The sequence below is a fragment of the Dendrobium catenatum genome, unplaced genomic scaffold (assembly GCF_001605985.2).
Source record: "Dendrobium catenatum unplaced genomic scaffold, ASM160598v2 fragScaff_scaffold_1684, whole genome shotgun sequence".
Classification (NCBI taxonomy): Eukaryota; Viridiplantae; Streptophyta; class Magnoliopsida; order Asparagales; family Orchidaceae; genus Dendrobium; species Dendrobium catenatum.
In genome coordinates, this window is record NW_021320146.1 from 564,255 (window position 1) to 579,110 (window position 14,856).

Consider the following 14,856-nt stretch of genomic DNA (forward strand, 5'->3'; position numbering starts at 1 on the left):
AGAGGAGAGACCTTTGGTGGGTGTGAGCAATATCCATCAACCTTCGGTGGATTCCAAGGTTCACGGCGCCATTCGTTTCTTTTCTAATTTTTTTCTACTTTCATCTCCCCTACTAGCCCCTACCCGCCGGCCTCCCAAAACCCCAAACCCTTTCCTCCTCCCTAAATCGAATCCCACCCAAATCGCCTCTCCTTTTGCCGCCGACCTGCCCCTCACCCGGCAACCACCGAATCCCCAGCCAACCCTCCCCGCCGACCTCCCCCAAGCCCCACTAACCGCCGGCCATCAATCCACTACCCAAGGATTTTGAATTTCAAATTTCAAAATCACCCTTAATTACTTTCCTAAATTACGTCCCTATTAATTTAGAAAAGTTATTTCATTTAGATTCAAATTCAAATTTGAATTCTAAAGCTTTCCATATTAATAACGTATATTAGGAAACCTCCTAAACACAATAAAATCTGAAATCAATTTCAAACTTAATGGCAATCCTCAATTAAATCCTTTCCGGGTCCACGCATTAATGAAAACACCTCAAACTTCATCCTATGTGGCCGGCCTCCTCTCGAGCCCCTTTCTCTCTCCAATTCGCCACCTAGACCCTCATTAAATCTCCATTAAACCTCCCTTGGCTGCCGCCCCAATCAAGCCACCATTTGGGAATTAATTTGAATTTCAAATTAAAGTTTCCCTCCCTCTAAATCTAAGAATTAACTTCAGATTTTCAACCTAGGCCTCTCTACTTCAACCCTCTCCTAATCCGACCCACCTTTTCCCTTCCCACCCACGGCCAAACCCCACTCCTTTAGCCGACTGAATAACCCCATTTAAAGTTCACACCCTAGCCTACTAAAACTGCTCTCACGGCTGTCCAGGGATTTGAAGATAGGAATTTGCTGTCCAGAAAATTCTGGCCAGCAATATTATCACCAATTCCTCTCTTGCCTACTATCCAGCAATCCGTCACGTGTTGTCATACAATTTGCTGTCCAGAATTTCCAAGTGCTGGAACTATTGTCCAAGTCTGCGAAGTTGCTGTCCAGAATTATTTCAAGTGCCAAACTGCTGTCTCGACCTTCATTGTTGCTATCTAAGACGTCCCTAGCTGTTGTCCAGCCATTTTGGTGACCTTATATGGCTTTCCCGTTGTCCAGAAGGTCTCTGATCGCCATCGTGAGGCTTCGAATCCTAAAATTGCTGTCCACTCTTCCCCAAGCTCATAATCGACCACATCGAAACATCGTAACTCCCCTTCTTTGGGTAAACTCTTCCTCCAATTCACTTATCTTCTTAGTTTATTTCTCAATCGTGGTTATATTTTAATTAACAACGATCATGCTAATTCTTCCCCGCTAAAGCTTAGATAACTAAAGAGTTGAGTGAGGGATTCTTGCATAGTGCCTAATCTTATTGTTAGCATTGAGATTTATTGTTGAAAATAATTCATGTATGCAATGTTAGACTAAATTGACTATTTTACAATCTTAACTCATGCATGTGGTTTAGCCTAAGCTTGTCTTACCGCTCTTTGTATTTTATTTTGTCGATTAAAATTAATATAAAGATATAATTATTGTGGCTTCTAACATTAAGCGTACAAATTCCTTAAATTATTCAACCTTGCATGTTCGTTTCACATCAAAAGAATCCCAAACAACAATAAAGCAAGGGGAAAAATGGGCCAAGCCCAGTAAGGAAAATAATAACCCACAATCAAATACCCAACCAACCAATAAAGAGCAAGGAAGAAAGATCAAACTCAAATGAAAAGTCAATGGCATGAACCAATCCGAGAGCATCGAACCCAGTATGATCCTTTGTTGTTTTCCATCATAGAGTAATACAATAACAAAATACATAGTGTCCAATAACACAAAAAAATTAAAAATACATAAAAAGTAAATTTTTTACTACATCAATTCTCCCATGGTGGAAGAATCTCATCTCCTAATGAGAATGTTTTTGTAATACCTTGATAGATATCAGGACGACGAAGCTGTAACTCAGCTTCAATCTAAGAACAGTTAGTTAGAGAACGCCCGCTCCATTTTTTTTAAGGGTTTTAATTTGTTATCGAATTCATTGGCATCGATTTAATCTCGTGATCCCATTGTCTATTATTTCTATTTTGGATTTGTAGTGCTTCTTCTTCAGTTTCGTTGTTTTGGATATTAACATTATTTATATTTAATGCAGTTAGAGTATTAGCCATTACTTCCATTTGTTGTTGTAAATTTGTCATTTGTAGGGGTGTAAATATTTGACCCGACCCGAACCCGGCCCGAAAAATTCCGAGTTCGCGTCAACCTGTTTGCCTGACGGGCCGGGTTCGGGTTTTCCTGACCTGTTTATAAAACAGTGTCGGGTTCGGGTTGACCTGGAATCAATCCAGGAGCAATGCATGGGTCCAAGCTTCGTTCCCTCCTCTGATGTTGTTATGAACAGGTCCAAGCTTTTTGGCCTCCTCCCGTCCCACAACATTGTTCCTGTCACATAAAAGTTCTGAACTGGTCCAAGCTTCTTCGCCTCCTCCTTCGACGTTGTTCCTGTCGGATCGAAGTTCTGAACGGTCATAGCTTCTTCGCCAGTTCTCCTCCTTCGATGTTGTTCCTGTCTGATCGGAGTTATGAACTGGTCCAAGCTTCTTCGCAAGTTCGCCTCCTCTGATGTTGTTTCTGTCTGATCAAAGTTCTGAACGGGTTAAAGCTTCTTCGCCTCCTCCGACGTTGTTTTTGTTTCCTCAAGCAGCCCCTGAGCACAAATCTACAGATATGGCTACCAGAATCTGGATCGACTCGGGTCAATTTGGCATGTTGTGTCTGGGTTGAAATTCCTAATCCCTTTGCAAAATTGGGTCCGGTTAGGGTCATCCTGTGTGGATCCGGGTCAATTTGAGTTGGACCCAAACCCAACCCGTTGACCCGCTTTGACACCTCTAGCCATTTTTTGCATTATCATATATTGTCAATCCGCCTATTGATTATTTTGATTATTCATTTTTTGTTTAATACATAAAGGAAGACTTGCCTTACAATCTAAGACTCTGATACTAAATTGATGCAACCGAAAGTCCTAAACCATTTAAGAGAATAATTAGGAACACAATTAAAAAACAACATCCTTTCAATAACACAAAAACAAACATAAATTAACTTAGTTGAAACAAATGTTAGAAACTGATTAGGAAATCTCGTAGGAAGGAAAGATTCAAAACACTTAAATAACAAATTCCCTCAGAACAATCACGAATGGTCACCTCACATGCAATACACAAAGCTAGGGTAAGGTGCTCAAAGTAAAAATCCACCACTGAAACTTGATCCGGCACAAGTCTGCACTCCTCGGACAAATACCAACAGAACAGGGTAACAACACTACCTCACAGCTCACAAAGTTTAGAGAAGAAAGATACAGGTGGAAGGGAAACCGTGGAGGGAAGAAGTAGAAAGAAGACCAAGAGGAAGTAATAGGGAATAGGGGAAGACTAGCTCGCAAGCCACAAAGGAACTCTCAGGTTGAATTTTTTTACCAAAAACACCCCTTTACAATAGAGAATCATTTATATAGGAAAAGGAGAGGAAAGAGCATTTAATTGTTCAATTAAATGAGCCAACAATTCAGCCAATAAAAGTAATTCAAATCAGCTCTCAAAGGAGAAGCTAAAGCATCAAGCATAGGAATCAGTAAAAGGGGAAAACCGAACAACCAAATGGAGAGGGGAAGAATCCCAAGCAGCCGTAAAGCAAGGAAATCCGATCAGCCAAAGGGGAGAGGGAAGAATCCCAAGTAGCCATAAAATAAGGGGAAAAATGGGTCAAGCCCACTAAGGAAAAAAACATCCCACAACTAAATACCCAACCGGCCAACAAGGAGAAAGGAAGCAAGATGAAACTCAAATGAAAAGTCAATAGTATAAACCAACCCGAGAGCATCGAACACAGCATTATCCTTGGTTTTTTTTTTTCTATTATAGGGTAATACAAAAATAAAAAAACATAGCGTCCAATAACACGAAAAAATTAAAAATACATAAATCATAAATTCTTAACTACATCACTCTCTATGCCTCTTGCTTGAAGTGGTGAATGTTTCCCATTGCAATAAAGGTGTTGCAGTGCTAGTCTTTATGATTTTACATTTTACACCAAGAAAAAATAATATCAACAAAATGTATTAATTGATTAATTTAAGATGCTACAACATTACTGTGGCTATTTTAATGGCTGCAGGGTTAAGAATTGACGGGAATAAGCTTAAAGAGAAAGAACTAGTTTGATATTTTTTGCTCTGAATTTAACATGCTATAAAGCCTTGTGCTTTTCTAAATTAATTTTTTTTTTTACTTTAGCTTTTCTTTTTGCGATGCTTTATAATTAGTTTCTGCTACTATGTGAAGATTATCTGATTTGATCATTGTTGCACACAGGCTATGGTGATATACACGCAGTTAATATTAGGGAAATGGTCTTCATCATGATTTATGTCTCATTTGACATGATTCTTGGGGCTTACTTGATTGGTAACATGACTGCACTGATTGTGAAAGGATCGAAGACAGAAAGGTTTAGGGACAAAATGAAAGATCTTATTAAATATATGAATAGGAACAGACTTGAAAAGGGTATCCGTGAGCAAATTAAAGGACATGTTCGGTTGCAATATGAGAGTAGCTACACAGAAGCTTCTGTTCTTCAGGATATTCCAGTTTCAATTCGTGCTAAGGTGAAAAAGGATGATGAACTTGGTCGGTCACTTTAAATCTCCAATTGTGATGCATAATTTGTGTGAAGACTGCCCCTCTTACATTTTAAAATTATGCTTTCTTCCCTCTTATATATTTAGATAGAAAAAACTAGGTTCATATTGGTACCAGTTTGATGAGCTTCATCTTCCCATTTGCACTTAACTCTTAGAAATCTAGTTTAACCATTACAAGTCCAGTCTAATAAGCTTTTAGCCTGTTTTTTATTTTAATGATCGCTCAGCGCATGCATCTCCTTTTTCAGTTGTTTGCTTGGTTTAAAATTTGCTGGTCTTACATGGCATGGCATTTACTGCAGATGACTGACAAGCTAAATTGTTGTTTCAGATTTCAGAAAGCTTATACAAGCCATATATTGAAAATGTTCAACTTTTTAAGGGATGCTCTTCAGACTTTATTCATCAAATTGTAAGTTTGTCGTGAGGTTGATTTTTATTAAATTGCATGATATTGTAGCCTATTCAAATTGTTAGTTAGTCCTGAGTTTGATTTTTATTAGATAACATGATATTATAGCTCATTCATATGTTGGAATGGGTTAAAATATTTTGTTATCATATAATTCAACAAATTTCTTTTCTTCTTTACCTACATAATTTTATCATTGCATCAGCTACAATAACTTGACTGAATTTTGCCCATAAATTGCTTGATTCAGTTGATTGTAGTGTTCCTTCACTGGAAGGAGATTTTGCATTGCAGCAGACAGTCCTTGGTTAGCTTGAAGATTATTATCAGAAATATAAATCAACCATTGTCTGAATATGGAACATTTAGTTTGTTTTTTTTTGCCCCACATTCACTTCTTTCCTTAGTAGAATTCCATGAATTTGATGAATATGCCTAGCAAATTCATTTTATAAGCTGCATCAAAATATTGTAATTGTTCATTCTGATATAGGAAACTGGAAGCCGGCTTTTCTATACTTAAGTTACCCATGAAAACTCTTGCTAATTGTAAAAATATTATAGACATGTTGGAATCTATATCTGAAGTATTCCAGATATGTTATGTTAAATTTATCCTCTCAAGGATATAACTAAGTGAATGTAACTTTTAGCGATAGTTAAGCAATGACATAATAAGTCATCAAAGAACCAAACTTTTGTTGCTTAAACTCAATTGCAAATAGTGCTTTTATTCACTTTATTAAAATTAATCATTCTTCATCCTCATCATCAATACTATTATCCCAACTAAAATTAATCATCAATTCATATACAATTCTTATTTATTTATTCTGAGTACTCTTGGTATTATTAACTTCAGTACATTGAATTATCTCGATCATCCTTCAGAGGAGAAATCACTTGGGACTGATTCCTAAATTAGACACCTTCTCCTGTCTGCAGATTTAATGATTATATTTCTATCTAATGTACATGTGCTTTTTTTCACCATCTGTGTAATTAGTCCCATTCTGCTTAGTTGAGTTCTACTCGTTGATATTAGTAGTTGTTTTGGTTACTTCTGCACCTATATTCAGCTGGAATGATTTTAAGAAGTTTATTAATGCACCTGTCTGTGTTATAGGTAATTAGACTGCGGGAAGAGTTTTTTCTTCCAGGTGAAGTGATCTTGGAGCAGGGCATTGCAGTAGATCAACTTTATTTTGTATGTCATGGATTGCTGGTAAGATTTTACATTTTCGTACCTAATTTTATTCTAGTATCATGCATATTTTGATGATGAATTTAATTTAGTTTTCATTAGTTGAATAATTTTCTCACTTTCTATTATCCTATCATGTTTCTTATTTGAGTAAAATCCCATATTAATTTTTTAATTCTATAGATCCCCTCCAAAAGTTGCTGACCTTTTTATAATGATTCTTTCGATAACTTCATTTAAGCTTAAAAGTATCTGATGCAAATGTCAAAATTTATTTTCTTCGAAGACGTGGAGTGTAAGTGTTATGACAAGCATGTTCACATTTTGAGTTTTGATATTAGTTATCTCTATTTGATAACTTTCTAATATTTTTTGAGTTTATTTTGTTATAAGTGTGCCTATGAGGATGATCCCTATGGAGATAAAGTTGTGTTATCTAGATGTCTTGCTGGATAAATTTCATGCTTGTTGGTTTCTCGGTTTAGCTATAGTTCATCACTTTCCTCCCATCACTGTTTCAATGTTGTTATTTATCGTTGTTGCACTCCATCAGTTGTTTTCTATTAATAAAGCCTTGTAAGATGTTGTTTCACTGTTTTGAAGATGGGATCACAAGCTCGCTTTGTTTCCTTTGAGGGCTTGAATTATAGCTAATATTTCATTGCCATAATTATTGAAGTGAGTTGCTTGGTTTCTTAATATGCCTGATTTCTGGTGATTTGTGACCTGCAATTGTAGCAATTTCCGAGACTTTGCCAACTTGTAGGATTTGCTGAAATTGTGAGTTGCGGTTTTTGATAATTTATACAATTTTGGGATTTAACGAAGATGCTAATTTTGGTCTTTGGTTATTATAAAGTTCATTCAGTTGCTTCATAAAATTTCAGAGTTATCTCAAATTTTGTGTCTGGTACTTGGATGCGAATTCTTTGAGTGGTGGAAATTGTGATTATTAAATTTGGGGAGAAGTCTGCTTTTTGTATTAGTTTGAAGCTTAAGATTAAAACTTCAATGATTCCTTTCCTTGATCTCTTTCTTTTCTATATTTTAGTTTTTGGTTTGTTTTTGTGATTGAATTTAGTCAAATCTATCACAATTTGGATTTTCCAGTTGTAATGTGAAATTTGGTCAAATATGAATTTAGTCAAGAAATTTAACAGTCAAGAAAACCACATTACAAAAGTGATTTTCCAGTTTCTTTTCAAGTTTGATCTTTTGTGTATGTATTTGGTGCATCTCATCTAAGATCTACATTAGGAAATGCTAGATCTTAAGATGTCATGCATCACTATCCATTTTGAAAAGTTTTTTTATAATTAACGCATTTGCATTATCTTTTGGGGTTGGCAGGTCAATAGTCATATAAGTAGTAGTATTCCAGAAAAGTTTGATTTGTCATGATTTGCATTAAAATTTATCTTGATTAAGACTTCAATCACTATTAATTATTTTCGTTACCTGAATTCCCCAATGACTACTATGCTAATGTTATCAATGTATAACTATGTTTGAAAGCTGTCTTAGGCCTCATTTAGGTGCTTGTGGATGTAAAACATGTTTTAGAAAATGCGGATTTCTTTCACTCATATGTGTATGAAATAGAAATCATTATTTTTTGAGGGTTTTGATGTAGTTTTTGGAGTTTGAAATCAATGTTAGTATCTAATTCTATCCAACTAAATGATGGGTTTAACAAATTCCATGGTTATTCAAAACATTGGTTTCTAAGTTAAATGCAACGAAATGAACCTTATTTTGCCATCAGAATTTGATATCACCAATTCATTTGTGATGCAACTAGATATTTTCTACTTAAAAAGAAGAAAAACCTAGATATCTTTTGAAGGTCTATTTTGTGGAAAGACTGTTAAAGTTAAGGTTATAGCATCTGTTAAGGACTTAAAAAAGAACTTTTATGTTGCTTGCATACAGAAACACCATATCATTAGCCTGTGGTTTAACAGTGGTGTAGTTGAAATGTTGAATTCATCGTTAATTTCCTTGTAAATTTCGTTTTATTTTTCAAATGGTCTTGCATGTATGCTCAAATTTGCTTCATCGTGACTCACAAATTTACAATTATGGTAAAAATGAAAATACGAAGATCAATGGCTAGCATATAACTAAAAAGTGTAGAGTGAAAATTGATTATTTGCTAAAAAGATGATGATAGTTATAGCCAATAAAAAACTGTCCTGGGCATGAACAACGTAAGGTAGAAAATGCTGAAATAAGATGAGTACGTATAATTAATTTTGAAGGAATTGATAGTGAATTGATCAGGTCAATGATAACACATTTAGAAGTTATTCAAAAAGGCTTTACCTATAGTTATCACCTATGGTTGAATTTTAGAAAAATGAATGGCTGTGAACCTGAGGTGGATTATAAAGTCAACCTTCAATTGTTGGGTGTAAGTTTAATAATGATTATGATGATGTCTTAATGAGTCTTATGATGAGGGCCTTATCCGGTTAGTACCATATAACTCTCTTTCTTCTAGACCTCTTTTGAAGTATTATTTGGATTTTACATATCTTGAAATTACTGATTTTGGTTAAAGCATATAATAGTGGAGAGGTCTGATTTTTTTCCTATTTCTTTTGTCAAACTGGTGGGCTTTTAAAGTCATGGCCTGCTAATAGTTTTTTATATTATGATTTTTCCTGAAATTTGCGGAAGATTCTTCCTGCAGGAAGGGGTTGGGATTGGTGAAGATGGAACAGAAGAGACGATCTCACAATTTGGCCTTAATAGTTCATTTGGAGAGATTGCCATTCTTTGTAACTTGCCTCAGCCTTTTACTATTCGTGTTTGTGAGCTCTGCAGACTTCTGCAACTTGATAAACAAAGTTTTATGAATATCCTAGAGATATATTTTGTTGATGCAAGGACAGTCTTAAGCAACCTTCTTGAGGTATATCTTCATCACAACATTAAGAAATCAGGATTCCTTGATTGTTCAGAATTTTTTTCATTAGTGCCACGGGCAAATAACTTCGCATTGTGAAAAACTGAGTTTCAGTTCTCGTGTGTAGAGAAATTTTTTACCGTCAACAGTATTGTGTGATTTAATGCTTGCAATGGCCTGTGCATTAATTTGCAGAGTCGTGCAAGCAATACTTGGATTAAGCAACTAGAATCAGATATCACACTGCATATTGGAAGGCAGGAGTCGGAGCTTACTCTCAAAGTAAATAATGCTGCTTCTCATGGAGACTTGCATCATCTCAAGGGTTTGATTCGTGCAGGTGCAGACCCTAAGAAAACTGATTATGATGGGCGCTCCGCATTGGTTAGTATGTGATAGTGTAATATGTGAATGTAATTGAGATTGTGTTGGCCATGATGCATTGAATAATTCTCAATTTGAACAAATGCATATCTGTATTCTTCATGTTTAATACCGTGTCTGATTTGCTTTCCTAACTCTTTTCAGCATATTGCAGCATCAAGAGGACACGAGGATATAGCTCTTTTTCTTATTCAAGAGGGTGTGGATGTCAATGCTATTGGTACATGTCTCAGATTACATAAACGCCAATGTCCTTTGATATGTTTAACATTATGCTAATTGGAGTCTATCATGGATTTTCTGTGGTACTAATACATTCACACACTTACAGACAAGTATGGGAGCACACCATTGTTGGAGGCAATCAAGTGCAAACATGATTTAATGGTTACTTTACTCATTAATAAAGGAGCAATATTAGGTCTCAATGATGCTGGTAACCAGCTTTGTGAAGCTGTTTCAAGAGGTGATTCAGGCTTTCTGAAGAGGGTTTTGTCCTGTGGAGCTGATCCAAATTCAAAAGACTATGACCACCGTACACCACTACACATTGCTGCTTGCGAGGGATTATATTTGATGGCCGAGTTGCTTTTAGAAGCTGGTGCAAGTGTTTTTGCTGTTGACAGGTATGATAAATGACCAAAATCTTATATTCCCTTGGGGATTAGTTTCTCAGTTTTAGAAGTTAATTTGTTAGAATTAGTGTAATTGGCTGTATTCAAATTTACTTTAAATATTCTTTTTAAGTATTTTGATAACCAATGCAAACATCTATGTTGAAATAAGTAAAAAAATTATAATAGAAAAAATATTTAGAAGAGATACCTTAGAGTATATCTTTGAATTAGTAGAATGAAGTCTAAGATGATGTGAATTTTAGCGGCATCATAGCTTCATAGTAATAGCTCTCAATCAATAATATTAAAATATAAAATCATACTCAAGTGTGATAGATTTAAGTATTTTGGATTTATTATATAAAAGAATAAGGATATACCTTTTAGAGTTGACGTTGAGTGTTAAAAATGGAGAAGTGCCTTGGGAGTATTATTCGATAAAGGAATATTATTGTCGCTTAAAGATTTTTGTGAAATTGAAATTAGATTGAAGATGTTTTATGGATTAAATCATTGGGTAGCAAAAAACAAGTCTTTTTACAACTAAATTTAGTATGACGGAAATGTGATTATTAATATGCTTGTGTAACAATATTAGGAAGGATAAATTGTGGAATGATTATATTATAGTCGGAGTAACATTTATTTATCATAAAACTGTTGAAAATAAACTTATGTGATTTGGGCATTGATAACTAAGTGTAGCTAATGCAACCATTAAATATGTGGGTAACATTAATGTTGGGGGATTAGAAAGGAAAATGGGTTGATCTTAAGATAACTTGTATAGTTTGTTTGAAGGATTTGTGAAAAATAGTTTTCAGAATGTTTAATAAGAATAAACATATATCATGGATTCATAAAGATGATCCCGAATTGCTGAGATAAGGCTAAAGATGTTGACTACGATTATGATTATGCTTATTGCACTAATTTGATATAGTTGACAACCAGCAAGTTGCATCTCATAGCCGATACAATAAATTCCTAGAATTTGTTTAGGTATAATAGGAACAAGAATCTTTTATTACCAGACTCATCACTTCCATAGGTTTTGTTTGGTAGAACTCTGATGCTAGCATTTAGCCGGAACGGACAAGTTATGTGTTCAATTTTAATTAAAACTGATATTTTAATCGGCTTCTCACTATTGTTTTACCCAACACGAAATACATGCATAGAAATTGCTAAGAGTTAGCATTCTCATTGGCATCCATAGTTAATTAATTAATATATTTGTAAGTACAGATAGTTTCTGACACTAATATGCTGTTTAATTATAAATAAATAGAACTTTGATACTTTAGATGAGGATTTATTAATTATTCCATGTCTCATTTGAATAAATATCAAACAAAAATAAATATTTAAATTTAAACAAATTTAGCTTTGTTAAGTTATTTATTTTGAGTGACTGAAATGCAACGGTGGCCCAGAAATTTTCTATGAATCATTGCTTTAGTGCATCTTTTTATTTGTTTTTTGTCTTCACGGTTGTGATCCAAATTTGCAACATGAAGCTTTGTATTTTTTTTTTTTAATTATTCATCAAACGATAACATAACTAAAATAACAAATAAGACAAGATGGAATGGTATTGCTTTGGATAAGATTAATCCACCTTTAATTAGTGCATTTTAAACTGAGCTTAGTATTGGATAGAATACCTCCTGTCCTCATCCAGTTGGGTCTCATTTAAATTATTAGTAATGAATCTTGTATATCATTCAGGAGGATAGAATACCTCCTGTATTTACTATTAGTAAATGAACATTTAAATGCTCTGGTAGGATTGAAGTAAAACATACAAATGTTCATGTATTTTACTATTAATGTTTTAGAAGGGAAAATAGCGTTATGGAAAGAGGTAGGTGTGGTTGATCTTTAAGCATTGTCATCATCCATGCCAGGGAGAAGTCCTGGAGTTTGAGCCAACATTATCGGCTAATGTGATGCTTGTGAGGAGCCATTCTTCTTTAGTGGACGGATACATGTTGATTGTTGGGCCCGCCTTCTTGAACCTCTTAATCTCTTATGCGAACAACTCTCATTAAAACATAGCAGTTTTGTAGAAAGCAAACAAAATATGCTATCTGATGAGGTTTGTTTTACTGACCTCAACAATATGATGCCATGCTATTACCAGATGTAACCTTACATATCTAGGTATCAAATCTGTAAATAGCATTTAAGTCCTAATTTAATGAAATCTAGATGTAACCTAAATTGTTGACATCTAGATTTCAGGATATCTCGATGTCTCATCACTTTCATTAGATTGGTAGCTAATAGTTCCGGATTCAGGCTGACTAGATTTCAGTGTAGTAAATGATGTCAAATCTTCATTTTTTTTAATGATGTTTGCAGTTCTGCAGAATCTTGTTTTATGGATCTTCTGCAAGGTTTGTTGTTGTTGTTTTCCTTCACTTGATTCATGGTTTTTCTTCGTTCTTTTTCTTTGCTTTTGTGTGTACCTGAGATAGTTGTTTGTTCAAAAAGGCTGTTGCAGTTGAGAAGAGCACAACGAGAGAAAGCAATTCTTATGTTCTGAGAATTCACCTGATAAGACATTAGGTTGAGTGAACAATAAGACATTAGGTTGAATGAACAATTCTTTAATAGATTTTAGATCTAATTACCATGGGCGTTCCTGTTGTCTTATTTGTTATCAAGAGTACTTTGGCAATTCAAACAATTCGAGTCCATATTTTTGTATTATGTTATAATGAATGAGGAACTAGGGAGAAATAACAAGAGTAGTTGGCATGGGAAGCCTTTTCATTTCAATAAATGTGTTTTCTCTAATTTTTTTGTATTTTTATCCTGTTTGTATATGGGAAAGAGGAGTGAATAGCTAAAAATCAAAGACTAGATGACATGAGAACTTCATTTTATATGGGCCTTTAGAAGTCCTACCTAATTTAGGATTTCATTTGAGATAATTTTCTTATTGCTTTCAGACCAGCTTTTTAGTATACAAATTTCGTTCAAAAAAAATTTGAACTAGAAATTTACTTTAAGAAAAAAAAAAAAAAAAACGGTCTCAAAGGAAGCCTTAATCTACATTTCACATACTTCTTTAATTATTGCATGGAGATATGCTACATTTGCTAAAAAAAGAACAAAATCCAAGCGTAAGGATCTCTGTAATCCATTTCTAAATGTGATTTCCCTGCATATATTTCGACAACTTATGTTTGACAACTTTAGCCCTTTCCTGTTGCATTATCTATTGCATTCTTTCCTCTCTTTTTTCTTTCATTTGGAAGAAAGAACATTTATCAGTTTTACCCTTCTAAAATCACCCTGTGCAATATAAAATCTAAACTCTTATATTATTAGAGCTACCAATCTTTTTTTAAAATTGTTACAAGTGTCAATATTCTGAATTATATTTATATTCTCCCATGTATTGTATGGAGTTATTTTCCTGTGTGTAATGACCTTCCAAAAGATTACTCGAGGCCTGAACTTTTCTAGCTGTTATTCGCGTCAGCATTCTGTATTCTTCTTCTATTATGAAACAATCTCATCATTTATTGCATTGTTCTAACAAAACTCAGATGGGGCACAACTCCTCTAGATGAAGCACGGAAGCGTGGGAGTTCATCATTTATAAAGCTATTTGAAAATGCCAAATCGGAAGAACTGTTAAAATTTCCAGATCGCTCTCAGGAGGTTAGAGGTATACTTCTTGCACAATATCTTCCTCCAACCGTTTTTTATAATCTGAAGAACTGTTAAAATTTATAATTAAAAAAAAAATTCTGTTTACATCACAGACAAAACACAGCGTCGAAAGTGCACAATATTCCCTTTCCATCCGTGGGGCCCCTCTGATGAAAGAAGAGAGGGCATAGTGATATGGGTTCCGAAGACAATGAAAGAGCTGATCAATTCTGCGGAGCAGCAGTTTAAGTGCTCGGGGTCTTGTATATTATCAGAGGAGGGAGGCAAGATCCCTGATGTGGATCTCATCGCTGATGGTCAAAGACTATATATGCCTGCAGATACTGACCTTACAAATGTTGATTGATTTTCATACGGCTAGTTACCTCTACACTTTGGCTTCGTTTTGGACGACTTTTTTATTGCTTTTTTTAGTAAATTTTTTTTCTAAAAAATTACTTTAGGAAGCATTAAAAAGCTTAACTGCATGGAATAGGAGCCTTTTATAGCATGCTTTCAGTTTGTAGAATTAGTCTCTTCGAAAATGAAAGGATAAGATTGTATATATTAGAATTAGCTTCAGGCGCACTGAGTAGGGTCCTTTTGTTGTACAGTGTTAATAAAAAAAGCACATTTATTTTACTCATAATTTGTACTCTACTGTTGGTGGAAATATGATCCGGTGAATAGTTTTAAAATTGCTTAAATTATAGTGCTTTATTAGTAAAAGTGCTTAGTAAAGCCTTGGGTTCAAATTCCTTTCTTTATCAGTTTCTTAATATCATGCATTTGCTCAGCTTAGGACATCAATTTTAAATGCGGAGAAGCTTAGTCTGATTACGCTAAGGTTTTGTTTGGTATGATTTTTTTATTGCTCTTTAAAATAGTTTTTTAATGC

The 14,856-nt window shown here is 34.5% G+C and overlaps 1 protein-coding gene across 3 annotated transcripts in view; it reads left to right on the forward strand.

Moving 5' to 3' along the window:
• The window catches only part of LOC110103110 (potassium channel KOR1), a 31,347-nt gene extending 16,716 nt beyond the window's left edge, over positions 1-14,631 (forward strand). Inside the window, exons 4-12 of one of the 3 annotated variants that reach the window (XM_020831679.2) lie at positions 4,430-4,725; positions 5,093-5,173; positions 6,300-6,398; positions 9,073-9,294; positions 9,484-9,672; positions 9,817-9,892; positions 10,004-10,298; positions 13,853-13,974; positions 14,072-14,631. In XM_020831679.2, coding sequence (XP_020687338.2) covers positions 4,430-4,725; positions 5,093-5,173; positions 6,300-6,398; positions 9,073-9,294; positions 9,484-9,672; positions 9,817-9,892; positions 10,004-10,298; positions 13,853-13,974; positions 14,072-14,325 — 1,634 coding nt within the window. In that variant the 3' untranslated portion in view covers positions 14,326-14,631. Of the gene's footprint in view, positions 1-4,429; positions 4,726-5,092; positions 5,174-6,299; positions 6,399-9,072; positions 9,295-9,483; positions 9,673-9,816; positions 9,893-10,003; positions 10,299-13,852; positions 13,975-14,071 lie in introns of those variants that run through there. The other 2 variants (XM_020831680.2, XM_020831681.2) reach the window with 2 other exon arrangements.
• Positions 14,632-14,856: the final 225 nt, after the last annotated feature.